General features: G+C 31.6%; 3 protein-coding genes and 1 long non-coding RNA gene across 8 annotated transcripts in view; 2 read left to right on the top strand and 2 right to left on the bottom strand.

Annotated features, from left to right (window-relative positions):
- Positions 1-12,675, top strand: part of LOC148237850 (uncharacterized) — a 252,044-nt gene extending 239,369 nt beyond the window's left edge. The window contains exon 2 of the long non-coding RNA XR_015808895.1: positions 12,569-12,675. This is a non-coding gene — a long non-coding RNA (uncharacterized LOC148237850). The remainder of the gene's footprint in view (positions 1-12,568) is intronic.
- Positions 1,757-4,428, bottom strand: wol (Dolichyl-phosphate beta-glucosyltransferase wollknaeuel). Its single transcript, XM_088205105.1, has 6 exons — positions 4,293-4,428; positions 3,944-4,118; positions 3,489-3,694; positions 3,194-3,408; positions 2,567-2,704; positions 1,757-2,501 (listed from the first exon to the last, which is right to left on the bottom strand). The coding sequence occupies exons 1-6, from the start codon at positions 4,359-4,361 to the stop codon at positions 2,309-2,311; spliced, it is 996 nt and encodes a 331-aa protein (XP_088061231.1). The 5' UTR covers positions 4,362-4,428; the 3' UTR covers positions 1,757-2,308.
- On the top strand, positions 5,300-6,550 carry Polr1D (RNA polymerases I and III subunit AC2 l(2)37Cg). Its single transcript, XM_088205106.1, has 3 exons — positions 5,300-5,411; positions 5,896-5,993; positions 6,064-6,550. The coding sequence occupies exons 1-3, from the start codon at positions 5,397-5,399 to the stop codon at positions 6,245-6,247; spliced, it is 297 nt and encodes a 98-aa protein (XP_088061232.1). The 5' UTR covers positions 5,300-5,396; the 3' UTR covers positions 6,248-6,550.
- On the bottom strand, positions 7,073-11,864 carry LOC148237858 (cytochrome P450 6k1-like). Of its 5 annotated transcripts, none has more exons than XM_088205098.1 (9): positions 11,764-11,864; positions 10,511-10,784; positions 9,120-9,284; positions 8,674-8,810; positions 8,343-8,473; positions 8,039-8,279; positions 7,630-7,970; positions 7,441-7,567; positions 7,073-7,383 (listed from the first exon to the last, which is right to left on the bottom strand). In XM_088205098.1, exons 2-9 carry the CDS (start codon positions 10,693-10,695, stop codon positions 7,205-7,207), a joined length of 1,506 nt encoding a protein of 501 aa, XP_088061224.1. In that variant the 5' UTR covers positions 10,696-10,784; positions 11,764-11,864; the 3' UTR covers positions 7,073-7,204. The 5 variants fall into 5 exon arrangements, with proteins under 5 accessions (XP_088061224.1, XP_088061225.1, XP_088061226.1 ...); XM_088205099.1 differs by having other exon boundaries at positions 10,511-10,633; positions 11,567-11,864; XM_088205100.1 differs by having other exon boundaries at positions 10,511-10,633; positions 11,764-11,852.
- Positions 12,676-14,342: the final 1,667 nt, after the last annotated feature.

Raw genomic sequence — 14,342 nt, forward strand, 5'->3', positions numbered from 1 at the left:
ATTTATTTAATAATTTATTTTAAATATTATATAACCATTTAAAAAATGCCAAAGAATGTCGTTCTTACAAATCAAAGCCAAGAACTGGAAGAAAACGAAAACGACTGTCCAGGAAAATCGAATGTTGGTTCATGAGTCCCCTAAAAATCGTTGAAAAACGTCTTCAAAACTGACTGCTTCAGCAGACTTCAGTCTCTGCAAGCGGAGGGCCATCCATTTTTTCTCGAACGGTGAGAAAAAGGATTAACGAGGTGGGAATCAGAGGTAGTAAAGCCCGACACAAACCGCGGCTTTCAAAAAAAATAAAAACCGAAAGCACTGAGAGTGGACATCTTAAGATGGGCGAGTCATTTGATCCGATGAATCCAACTTTGAGGTACCAACAACTTTTTTTGTGTAAACACGCCAATCTAAAATTCTATAAACAATGAAGTTTCCTTAAATTGCAATTATTCGTTTATTTAAAAGATATATTTACACATAAAAACGGTTATGTGTAAAAGTGTAACAGCTATAATTCTCAACTAGTGACAAGAAAAACTTTTGTGTGGCGAATAACTTTTGTTCTAAAATTCGGGTCCAAAAAAGCCCTAGTGGCAACACAACAAATAATAAAAAAGGGTTTCCATAATTACGAAAACAATGCTAAACAAGAACTTGAAGCATATCGGAATTACTGTAAAAATGTTACATCAGCGGTAGAAAATGTCTTATGGCAGGCACTAAGAAATAGATACAAGGAATGGTTCGATAAAGAATGCCGAGAAGCAACCAGAGATAAAAACCTGTCATAAAAGAGCAAGAGCGTCCGTTGAAAACTACAAATTACTGCGCAGAAGAAAAAATAGTCCACCGGAAGAAAAAACGACAAAGCGAAACACCCACATTGAACGAGATTGAACAACTCAGAGAGAGCAATAACAGTTGATTATTTTAGTGTAAAATTTACCAACTTCAGAGAGTTTAAACCAAGGAACTCCATGCGTAAGAAAAAGAAGGAACCATCATAACTAAATAACAAATATCTTAGATAGATGGGTGGATCACTTCGATGACCTGTTAAACGATAGAAAGATTAACTCGAACAAGAAAATTACTACTCCAAAGAGACATAAACAAATATATCAAGTAGTGATGAACCCTTTCTGGAAAAAGTAAACAAAGTATTAATGCGTCCTAAATATAATAAGTCACCAGGTACAGACAACCATGTTGCAGATGCTAAAAAGAGGTGGGGATACTCTTCAGTAACACGTATACAAAATTATATAAAGTATTTGGCAACATGAAAATATACTCTCTGAATGGAATAAAGGAATTATATGTCCAATACATAACGAAATTAGATCCGATTGAGTCATACAGTCGCCAGGAGTCAGGAGCCAAGACTCAAGACTTGAGATGACCAACGACTACGACATTTAGACCAGAAGAGACAATCCAGAGAAACCTACATACAGCCTATGACAATATACGCGATCCAGAATTGCCTCAAGAAATTGTATAGACGCAGTACATTTAACTTTTAATAATAATGTATAACATTTTTCTTTATAAAATTTAGAATATATGAGCAACAAAGGTTTAAATATAGATTTCTATGAGTATCACAATTTTAATATCTGTTTCAGAACAGGATTTTATTTGTTGCTAATTATGATTATTTTATAGAATAAAACAATCCGTTAATAATAAAAAAGCCCAGTTTATTTAGTCAAACTCTATAATTAAAATGGAGTATAAAAAATTATAAACATTTATATATTGCAGTGTAGTTTTATTGGATTGTAATAAGTATTACTAATTCATATAAATTGTTTTTTTCTCATACATATAAGATATCGGACATATTTTTCAAGATATGCAATGTTTTAAAAATAAGTGTATTTCTTAATAATAAATACTAACCAGACCAACATTCAAATTAAAGAAAAATAACATGCTATCATAATTCCGAGAATTAAATAGTGGATTAACTAATATCAAAGTAGCATGTTCTGAATATTGGACAAGGATGTAACACGTAAAAAAAATAAGTCATTTTTAAATATAATATATGTACATACAACATTTATCTATAATATTCTTTATATTTTTAAGAAAAAGGTCAGGTGTCCATCCAAAATAAACCATTGATATCCATTAAAACTCAACATAAAAATATTTATGTACACAATTAAAAAAGTATTTATGTGTATATTTTTGGAATGATTAAAAAACTATCTACAAACATTCATCTTAGTAAAGTTGTGACATTTCAATAATTTATATTAAGTATTTAGATTAACTTTTGATACATAATCTAAAATTAATCAGCCTTTCGTAGTTTCCAAGCACCAATTCTATACCTCAACCATATGAGGAATAGATCTCTTCCCATCTGTAGCCATGACCACACCGGAGTCACTTTTGAACCGTCAATTTCGGTCCAATTGACGGCCACTTCTGCTATATTTATATTCAACCTTTGTGCGATATATAGTAATTCGACATCAAATGCCCTAAAATATAATTAGCATTATAATCCGTTTTATTAGAAATAATATAAAAAAGTGACATAACAAACCATCTCTCAACGTGCATATTGAAAAAACAGATTCTTGCTGCACTTCGAGTTAATAATTTAAATCCACATTGAGTATCACGAATACCGCGAACTGTGAATAACCACACTAGAAAATGGAATCCGTACATCAGTACAGTTCTGGAAAAAATAATTAAAATTAATATCATTTCATAGAATATTTTATCGCATGAAATGGGCCAATTGACAAAATATTTTTGGATTGAAGAGTAATACCCTCAGAAGAGATTAAAATAAATTTAGTTGGGGCAGATGGAGTGCACTATATATTCATTGTCATGATAACGAAAACTTTCGTCTGGAAATTGCGAAATTCATAGAGAAAAATGATCTATGGGGTTGCTTCTTATATTTTTGAATGGAAGGTATCCACTTCATCCACAGAACAGTAAAGGAGGCGAATTATAAAATTGTCCCGGAAATTTGCTTCATCCTTTTAATGGAAAAGCATGTGGGCTTAAACATGGACTGCAACCTCATGGATGATACTACACTCTGCTATCAGGCGAAAAAAATCAGTATTGCAGTTTTTTTGCAGGCAACTATATATTATTTTCAATTAAATTATACATTGAATTTGACGTGTCTTATAATGAAGTAATCAGTTACCTAAATATACTTCTAGCTGCAATAGCATCATCTTGCATGTGCGCTCTTGATCCAATTACCATTGCCAATTTTTCAGAAACGACATATTTTTCGGTTAAATAGCTTTTTTTACAAATGTTCTCCAATCTATATTCCAACTTTGCAATATCGGAAAACCTTGTGGCTCCATCAGCATCGGCAAAAAGCACTAGAGCACCTCTGGCACTAAACATACCCTGAAAAACAAAAGCATATATCCTTAATAACTAGCCAAAATGATACATTAAATAAAAAATAATGATTAAGTAGAGGTTACCAATCTAACAGCACCACCTTTACCACGATTTTCAATCAACTCCAACACTCGAATTTTATCACATCCATACTGTTCCGAATACTTGTTAGCAACAGAGACAGTTTTGTCACGGCTTCCATCGCTGACTACAATTATTTCATATTTAAAATTAGAGTTTTTTTGTCTTCTTTCTAAAAACTCCAAGCATTCATCTAGCATTGGTGGCACTAAAAAAATAGCTTATATATTATAACATACATATAAAATATAATATTATAGTCTAGGTCTTAATGTAAAAAGGTTTTTTATTATTGAGCGCTTTGCTTTATATGTAATAAAAAAATAAGGATTGTAATAAAAAATAAGAATATATAATAAAAAATCCTTACAAAAATATCAAGAATAAAAAATTGAAAAATGTGGTTCCTTTAATACAAAATGACTATATTTAGTATTAATTAAATATTTCAAATTACATCTCTTTTCCTCGTCGTAAGCTGGTACAACAACACTTAAGTGTACCGTAGGTGCATCCGCAAGAGAAGGAAATAATATTTTCTTTCCGCTTTTGACATCTTTGAAATGTTTTTCTTCTAAGTGTCGGATAAAATTAGGATACGGTTTGGTGAAAACGAGCAATATGAGGCATAACTGAAACAGAAATATTGATTATAGGAGGCAATGTTTTAATTTAAACTTTGTTAATTTAATACATCGCACACAATGACAACCTGTCAAAATATAAATTAACCTATAAAGGCGGCATTTTGATACGAAAATAGTCAACAAAATAAATACAAAGCGTAAATAAATGGAATGTAATACCAATAAAAATGCTGATATAAATAAACAACCGCCATAAATAATTATTGTAGTTATCTGTAAATATAACATTTTGGGCCACGTCCAGATGACAACCTATCAACGAGGCCTAAACACATTTATTTTAGACCATTCACTATGATTTCCCTAGAGAAAAACTCGAACATTGTAATTAAACAAATTAAAACTTATGTATTTATTTCAAAAAACGCACGTATTAATAAAAAAATAACAATTACTATTTTTCGATATATACTTATGTGGCCGGAGAAAGATATAAGCTCCTAAGATTTTATGCCCTAAGCTTCAATGAAATAAAAAAAATATTATCTGTTAAATGTATCAGATTCATCGGAGTGTAATGAAAACACCGAACATTCGTTTAATGTATTAAATGCTTGCAAAATAATATGATATCAACATATTATTTTGCAGTCAACTTTTTATATATTGAAATCGGGTTATGTTTGGAGCTCACGTACTTTATCCTTTCGGGAAAATTTGGGAAGCTGCCGATGCTGGAACACCGTACAATCTAAATTGCCAAGCATATTCGGACACGATCAATAATAAAAGAGAAGTCAATCAAAGGACGAGAGTCGTCAAAAACATGACAGCAAAATATAATGGTACCAAGAGAAATATTATTACGGACAATTTTTTCACATCTATTCCTTGAGCTCAATATTTATAACAAGTCGATTTATTTCTTACTAGTACATTAAGAAATGATTTTTATTAAATACCGAAGAAGTTCTTACGAGATAAGTTGAAAGAACTGGATAGTAGTATTTGATTTGCTGATAGCATGTGCTTGGCAACTTCTGTTTCCAAAAATACACGCGGTTCTGTTGCTTAGTACAAAAGTTTTTAACACATATAGTGAAAGCAGTAAAATCAAACGACCACCGTCAATAATTTTTGAAACAGAACAAAAGTGGAAATTTTTAAATATCGTTAATTCTTTCGATGTAACGAGCTATCTATAAGGCAACACTCAAAATGTATTGTATCCGGCTACCTAATTTCCGCTGAATGACGTTTGAACCGTTGCTGTAATATACTAGTTTGATTTTAACGCATAAAACAATCATAAACGCATTAAAGATGATCGTAACTGAGGTAAAATAACTTTTAATTAAATATAAATAATATATTTTGAGAAGTTATTTCGTATTATCTCGTAGAGGCGCACTTGCATATTTATAGGTTAAGGCAACTTGTTGAGCTGAATTGTTTTTTATTTGTAACCAGACGTCATATTGTTCAAAAGATAATTCGGCACGAACGTTATATTTATTACTTAAATTTGTTACCCCTCACATACATTCCTTTTTCTACCTTCCTGAATTTATTGCTGCGTTCAAATGATGTTATTATTATGAACCAATGAGAAGTTTCAACTTTAAATAAATACATTATTAGTAATGAAAATTTAGTTCTAAAATTTATTTTGATTTTAGAACAAAAATAAGTTTTAAGTTTATAAATTACACAAAATTAGATTTTAGTTATATTTGTACACAATTTTTCATTTTGTTCTTCGAACCTTTATTACTTCCTGATAAAGCTGCGAGGCTAATGTTTGTTTTATAATAATTCACAGCTTCCTGGAGATGAAAATGACCCGACATGTCGAACATTCGTCATTAGAGATGAAGGACACACTCTTGGAAATGCATTGAAATGCATCATTTCTCGATAGTGGGTACATTATAATTATTATTCTTACGAATACATTGCAGTAATATATAATACTTTTTCTTTCAAATAGTCCCGAAGTTCAATTTTGCGGATACACCGTTCCTCATCCTGCCGAGAGCAAAATGCATTTCAGAATACAATCTGTCAACAGCAGTGCAGTCGAAATGCTCAAGAATGGCTTAAAAGATCTTGAAGAAATCTGCAATCATACTGTTCAAGTATTCGAAAATGAAGTTCGAGATTTCTCTGCTTGACCTTGAATACGTACACCGAATAGTACAATGTTGAATTATCAGCGCTTACATTGATTTGATCGATGTGAAGAAAGCAGCTTTTAAAATTGAATGAGGGTTACCTATGTAAATTTAAATAGATAGCGTAACTTTGTGATTTTGTATTTTATTTAATTAAAATAATAAATATATTTCATATAAAAAATCATGTAATGAAAAAAATTCATAAATATGTATAAGAAAAAATATTGTAACTCTGCTAGTCATTTTTACCTGATATGAGCAAAGTAATGTAAATACATATATATATTGATTTTAAACCTATGAATCAGTTTAATTGTACTTTCAAATAAAAAAATAAGGGTGTTCTACCCTTTTCATAGAGAAGATTGTTCCTATCTTGGAATAGGATTTACGTATTGTTCGCATCCCATCTTTAGCAATGATTCTTAGAATTTTAACAATAGCTTAACAGAGGTCCTAGCTGAATACAAGTCGGTAGATTGTAACTCAAATATCATCTAAGCACTTAAGTACAGGTTCCCAATATCGCTAAAGTCTTACAACGACCAACCCAGATAATGGTTGAAATCAATATCACTACATTGTATCGGAAATTGAACTGTAAGGCACAGATGTTGACCCAATACTACCTCGAGCAAGCCGTCTGTCTCAAGATTTCCACAACTCTAAAAGCAATGTAAGGTGGTTCTCAGTCGCCAAAGGACATTGCAACTAAATAATGGAACAAGAGAGGAGAGCGGCACCTGCCCAACTCTGCCATAAGGTTCAGAAAAATCAATATTCATTATTTTACTCACAACTAATTTTCTAATGAATTCACATGGATTTGATATATGTATTTTAATAATAATACTGAATATCGTTGATACTTGCTCAATAGCTTAACGCCTTAGAAAATAGTTGTAAAGTAGATGAATTTAATGTTAGGAATTCAACTTTGCAATTAAAACAAGATTAGGATTTTATATCTTTTATTCTGTGCAAATCTATATAAACTTTACCATCTGGCGAGTTTCCAAAATGATTCGGGTTCATCTTTAACACTTTTGGTGTCTTCTCAGATACTGTGATTTTATACTCTCTCAAACAATTTATCAAGCCTACTTTTATGAACTGCTGAGCAAACCTCATACCTAAATCAATAACAAATATTATACATTATTGATAAATATATTTTATAAGCGACTTACCAACACAAAGCCTACTTCCAAATCCAAATGAGAAATTCGGTTTTTCTTTCATAGCTTCCATATCGTCATATCGTTCAGGAATTAATACTTCAGGATTTGGATAGTACTTTTCATCTCTATGGAATCCCTATTTAAAAATATAAATAATAGAAAATACTTTACTCACAAACATGTTTTTCAATTTATTACCAATGTGGGTATGAAAATTCTCGTTCCTTTCTCAATTACAAAATCAGTTCCAGGCACCTTGTAATCCATTGAGCATTTCCTATCCAAAAACGGAAAAGGTAAATTCTTTCTTAAGCACTCAGCTATAAATTTGTTCATGTAGCTCATTTCGTTCAATGCTTCGTATTTGATCGATTCGTTTGAGTCTTTTGTGAAGGCGTTTATTTCACTTCTAAGTTTATCTTGTATTATCTGATCTTTGGCGACTTCATACAAACAATAAGTCATTGCATTCGAGCCTGTTTCAAAAGCTCCGGTGAAAAACATAAAGGCTTGAGATACAATGTTCAAATCATCAGGTACTGAAAAATATATCAAAATATTGATTTGAATAATACATAATATCAATATATTTTTATAAAAATATTACCAATGATCTCTCCATCATTTCCTTCCCAAGAACCACCTTCTTTCATCCCTAAAAATCCATCCATATAATCACCCCTGTAATTTTTAGGATCATTTTTTAATTTCAGTGCTGATTGTACAGCATTTTTGATAATGTCATAAGATGATCCAGAAATAACGGCAATGTTTAAAGCGTTTAAAAGCTCTGGTGCCAAAAACGACAGGTTCAGCGTCAACACTCGTAGAGTAGTATCTCCAAATAGCTAAACATTAATATGAATGAATGAAATCATATAATAATTTGACAAATAAAATAGAACACTTACTTGCTTGCCTAACTTTCTCATACTGTCGTTATCAGGATCTAGAATAGCTTTTCCATCCAATCCCAATAGAGTGTCAGATATAATATTGGCTGTGAAGCAGTATGCTAGTTCAATTATTTCAACGCTTTTAACTAAAATTTCGTATTTTGTATTTAAATGCATGTTCCTCAAATAATAAAAAATATTTTATTGTATATACTCATTGAATTAAAATTATTAATAATATGTAATATATCTCAGATATACACACATTACTACACTTTATCGATTGTAAACGATTGAATAATCCTAATTTGATAAATAAATTCAATCTGTATATTATCAGTTTAACCATTGTTTAATTTCTCGCTGAACTTGTATCCAACTCTGATCATGTCCTCATAGGCGACCATCTGCTTTGAAGACGTAAAAATGGAAACGACCTTCGATCTTGTGTTTTTCCATTCTTTTCCATGCGTTGAGAATAAACTGAAACGATTATGATAAGCACAGTGAGAGATAGTGGAATTCAAATCGCTACTACGACCTCAAAATAGCCACATTGAAAAGGTTGACATTTAATTTTCCAGTCGTCAAAACCAACTGAGAAAAATGTCAATTAAATATATAAAAATAAATATTTGGTTCCGATATTTATTGCGACTTAGTCAGATGCATATATAATGTCGCATTTTTTAATCTAATGCTTAGACAATAACAATCAGTAGCACTAATTGGTTAGCGTCAAAACTATTTCTTATATACATACATATTTAGTCAACATAATACACAAAATACCTTTTAGCACCAATCGGGTCAGTTTTCTTTGAAGCAGTAAAAATGCGTTCACCGAAGTATTTAAAGTCTTTCCTCAATATTTTGTCAACCAACTCCAAATCTCTGACAACCAAACATGGCTTGTCGGTTAGAAATATTCCCACATATGGTTTGTCTTTGTGATCACTGCAATAATTGAATATAAAATGTTAACGTAAATTAAGTTATTTACCAATTAACCCTTACTTTATAATACTATTCCACCTGATAAATTTAAATATAAAAGTAGAGCATTTTTTACAAACACAATATTGCTTATAATAATTTCTTACTCTATATTTCTTATTAAAATAATATACATTAGAATAAAAATATTTGTGACATCTCAAATTAATATTAATTTATTTTAATTAAATTAAGATGTGTGACATAAAAGATCACCCCAAAACGTCATGGTGGTCAAAAAAATAGAAATACATTTTAATATGATCATACAATACATATAAAAAAAGAAAAAATAGTAAAATTAAAGTATACGAATACGACCAGTTCTTGTAATTGACATGAAGAGTAGAGGGCACGTATTGAACCGATTCTTGAATAGCCCCGAAGGGATGAAATATTTTTTCGACAATCAACCCCCAAGGGTTATAGCTGTTTACGATCGCTCAAATAACTCGAGAATAAGTTAGATCATCCGAGCAACCGAGATTTAACAATTTTCCACTAATACCCTATAGCAAACCTTATCGAAGGTCTTAAAATTCGTATATACAATGTACGTGAATTTCCGCATTGAGAGATTGTCACCGTTTTGGTGAAAGACAGTAGGTTAGTAACAGTGGAACGTGAGGGAGAAAAGCCATACTGTTAATCTAACAAAACTTGCCAAAACTGATAAGACATAAAACTACTTAATGCACAATTTTTCACTCATATATATATGTACATACTTTTGTGCATTTCCAAAGATCAGGAAATGATGACATCTTAAGAATCAGAGCAAAAATACTTTTAGAACTGACTTCGCAACCCTTAAAAATGAAATCGGGAACTAGAAAAACTTCTGAGCGCTCAGTTTCTTTGATGGTCAATACTGAAGACCAAGTACAAAAAGAAGGAAGCGACTGAGCGGAAGGTGAAAAAGATTTTGACAAAGTCGACTGAGCAGCGCATTTAGTGTTACTGAATTTCCAGAACACTTTATGATCATTAATAATTAAGAAGACGAAATCAATTAAGAATAACCAGTAATGAATACATATAATATTGCTTATTAGTTGATTTATTTGTCACTGCTTAATACACATTCAAAGTTTAATTATATTGCTCTATATTTGTATTCATATAAAAGTTTAGATAGTGGATTTGCAACAGAAAGCCACTAGTTTCATTTGTATTTAAGCACTTACTTGTAAATGTTTTTCAGGAATTCGCCAATACAACATTTCCCTGTCAAAATCGGTCCCAAATTTCCAATGAACGGCGTTGGTTTCAAATAGAAAATTCCTCTCTTTCTCCAATAATCGAAATCTCTAGTCACATATAAATAAACAGCGGCCGAAAACGAAACGAGCAATATAAGTAAAGTTAACATTGTGTACGATACTTGTATTCACAACTGAGGGTGGACACAGTATACGATATTAAATAATCATATATTTGTTTTCTGCGATTAGACACCTACTACGAGTCAAATGCCATTTAGATAATGATATTATGTACTCAAATAGATAATTACTTTGAACTGTAAACATTTGATAAGAACACTTTCAGATTAAAATTGTAAGATCTTGAGGTCTAAATTTGATAAGGCGTCTATTTTTTTATATTGTTTATCATTTTTACCTCATAATAATGTATGGGACAATTATAAATTAAATTATTTAATCCAAATCAGGGATAACAGTCATTGTTTACCAATCGAATGGCACAAATTTATGCTAATTAATGAAAATTAACGATTTTCTCCAATTGGTGCATTATTATATCATAAACATGAAGTTTAAATGACTTTTAGTGATTAAACTTTAGAGAGATATCCTATTGACAAAACAGATCTGATAGATTTGTGTTTAATTATTTGTATCAAAACCTTATGCTTTGATTTCTCTTAAGCTCACTTTCCTGTTATATTAAAAAATACATCACATACCCAGTAAGACTCATTGATGATAATTGTTGAGTCACTATCGTTCTAAACTTTTTCACATAGTGTATAATTATATTATGGAAAGCAGAGTCCAAAACAATATTCATAATCAATTACAATCAGTCATAAAATTAAACCTCTTGGATACAAATAATTTTACTGTTGAATTAAAAAAATATTATATGTAATATTTAATTACTTCTATTTTTATATATGTTCTTGAACAATCTACTGCGTAATTGGAACGAAGCGTTTCCTCCTAGCAAATGATTAACTGCCTCTTAAAGAACGCAGATATTTTGTCACAAAAATACACCTCTTTCTAATCATATAATATAATATGTTTCATGTTCATATTATGCTCTCCTCTTCCTCTTCGTATATGACTGTATTGTATATCACAAAAAAGAACGTCAAACAAAAATACTGCTTGATTCCACACTACAATTATCGTTTCATCGGTTGCAAATCTATTCAATATTTATCTTTTGCACGCATGAGTTAATTCTTTACAAACTAGCGGAGATAGCAGTGAAAGGCAGGAAGATTAGTTGAAAAAAGTGTCAAGTTATGTTGACTGTGAACAAGGTTGCCAGTTGTCCGTTAAAAAATACACAACATATATTAATTTGGGTTCTAGAGATGAAACTGTCAGAACAGAGTAGTTTCGAAAAAGCGGCAAGAGCATTAAAAATTAACATCTACAATTTTTTATCATTCGTTGTTAGCTAACATGCGTAAGCCCAGTGCTTTACAATGGGGTAAATCTGCACCAGCTGAGTAAGTCAATGGAATATAATGAATACCTACAAGTATTAACCACCAGACATTTCAACCTTGGAATCGATGCCATGTATTCAATTACTTAGAAATTATAATGTGTATTATAATTTATAATAAATGGATGTCACTTTGTAGCTGGGGGTGATTTTTGATAAAAATACATTTTTATAAATAAAAATTCGAGTCTACTGTTGGGACTCAAACTCACAGCCTTTATTGATTATGTTTATGTCAAACAAACAAAAACCTACAACTGTCAAACCCATGGGCTACAAATGTAGTTATTTTAAAAAGCGTTTAAAATAACTCCATTTGCCTGTTAGAATAACTATATTTGCAGCCAATGGGTGTGAAAGGGTGAACAGACAAGAACATAGGTCACAAGGCAACTTTTCACAACGAGAATTGCTTACACGAAAATTGTTCACCAATCGATAGTTTTTGAAGGAAGGTTATTTAATTTCAATATTAATAAATTTTGCGACGGGTGGCAATTAGACACAGATTGAGCCACTGCAGTAATGTTTTATTGAAGTATTAAGGTTGTTTACATGTTTTTTTAGCGGACGCGAGACGACGCGTCCGAAAGTCCGGAAGATTCCCAGTCGAGATAATAACCGTTTAGTCAGTGTTACCCAAGTGACGCCAAGTTTTAGCCATAACAAATCTAGGCTCACGCAGGACTAAAGGCTCGGCCACACAGAAAGCGGTCTGTCGGGAGGCAATCCAGCGGTCGTCGCGGCGATCTGCGATATGGAGACGTCACATTGATTGGAATAAGATATTAATAAATATTCATACACTATTTTATTTTATCCTGTTTTACAAGAAAAATCTTCGAGTTAAATAATAATAGCTGGCCTCACACGGGCGGATTTGTCCGAGATGGATGTCCAACGGACAAATCCGCCAGTGTGTGGTGTTAAAACTCTCGGACAGATCCGTCTGTTGTCTGTCCGTTGTCCGTGCGTAACCAAGCACACACGTACAGATCAGATGCTTATAAATCTAAATGGTACCAGTTACTATTGAATAAAGATAATCCAAGATCAACGGTGGATACGACCAAGGTACAGGTGTGTAGATAATATTTATTATTTTGCTAAAGCAAAACAGAATTGGTAACAAAATAAGTAACAAAGTGACGTCTTATTTTCGTTGAAAAATTAGCTGCCATACGAGGAATATTATTTAATGAGTGAAAGGAATAATTTTTGTTGTTTCTCCAGTTACCTGAAACATTCCCCTCACTGTCTTCTACATCGAAAACTCCAGGTACTGCATATATTTGCGATTAAATTTTCTCAAAACTATTTTAGTCACATTATCTGGTTACAATAGCTTTGATTTTCGCAGTACACGAAAAACTGAACTGAGAATACCGAACGTATTTCCATCAACTCTTCGACACCTTGATAAGCGATAATTAAAAATCCTTTCCAGTGAACCTTTCGGATGTTCACTTTCGTAAGGTCTGATAGTATACTCGTTCAAAGCAAAAGCTTTATCACATAAAATTATATTTGGCAGTTTTGTTGTATACAGGACTTTAACGCTCGAGGTTCTGATATATTAAAGCGTTTATTTCCTAGATTTTTGTACAAACTTGTATTCTTAAACACTCCTTCATCTGATATACACCCTTAGCAACCAACATCCACATTAAGGAAATTATAATTGGAGTCCACTAACGCCAAAAGTATGATGCTAAAAAAGTTTTTATAGTTGTAGGATTCAGAACCGGAAATGAATGGTGCTTGAATCATGAAGTGCTCCTATGACATCAGGAAAATTCCATTTATCTTATTATTATTGTGAAATTTTAAGCCATTCTTGTTCCGTAGAAGGCAGCTGAAAAATAAGTAACATTAATTAATATATATTTTTAGATGAACAATAGTATTAACAACGCTCAGAGCAAATTGACATCGGATATTAATGAGTTTCCAAGTATAAGCAGCGCCACTCATGAATCTATAAATTAAACTCCAGGTCCTTGTTGTAAAAAACAAAATAAAAATCGTGATGTAGATCTAAATGACACAATGCTAGAGGATGCTTTCAAAATGTTGACTAAGCAAATTAGTCAATCTGATTCTTATTCTGCATTCGGTCAATATATTGCTCAAGAACTAAGAAAATATGACGAACACACATTAGTATATGTAAAAAGAACCATCAGCAATGTAATTTTCGAAGTAGACTTGGGACTTTACAGCAGGGAGCACTGAGTATTGTACTGCTAATGGAACACGTACGGATACTAGTAATTCTATATCTTTGAATCAAAATACTAGCTCTAATCCAAA

The sequence above is a fragment of the Plectrocnemia conspersa genome, unplaced genomic scaffold, assembly GCF_051122295.1.
Source record: "Plectrocnemia conspersa isolate PC_06_02 unplaced genomic scaffold, ASM5112229v1 ptg000002l, whole genome shotgun sequence".
NCBI classification, from domain to species: domain Eukaryota; kingdom Metazoa; phylum Arthropoda; class Insecta; order Trichoptera; family Polycentropodidae; genus Plectrocnemia; species Plectrocnemia conspersa.

Coding starts and splice junctions, on each gene's coding strand:
- wol (XM_088205105.1), bottom strand. CDS start 4,361: ATGTTATATTTACAGATAACTACAATAATTATTTATGGCGGTTGTTTA. Junction 3,409..3,488: donor AAGGTGGTGCTGTTAGATTG/GTAACCTCTACT, acceptor TTTGTTTTTCAG/GGTATGTTTAGTGCCAGAGG. Junction 2,502..2,566: donor AATATGCACGTTGAGAGATG/GTTTGTTATGTC, acceptor ATTATATTTTAG/GGCATTTGATGTCGAATTAC.
- Polr1D (XM_088205106.1), top strand. Junction 5,994..6,063: donor AAATGCATCATTTCTCGATA/GTGGGTACATTA, acceptor TCTTTCAAATAG/TCCCGAAGTTCAATTTTGCG.
- LOC148237858 (XM_088205097.1), bottom strand. CDS start 11,357: ATGAATATTGTTTTGGACTCTGCTTTCCATAATATAATTATACACTAT. Junction 7,568..7,629: donor GAATTTTCATACCCACATTG/GTAATAAATTGA, acceptor ATTTTTAAATAG/GGATTCCATAGAGATGAAAA. Junction 7,384..7,440: donor TGGAAGTAGGCTTTGTGTTG/GTAAGTCGCTTA, acceptor TTATTGATTTAG/GTATGAGGTTTGCTCAGCAG.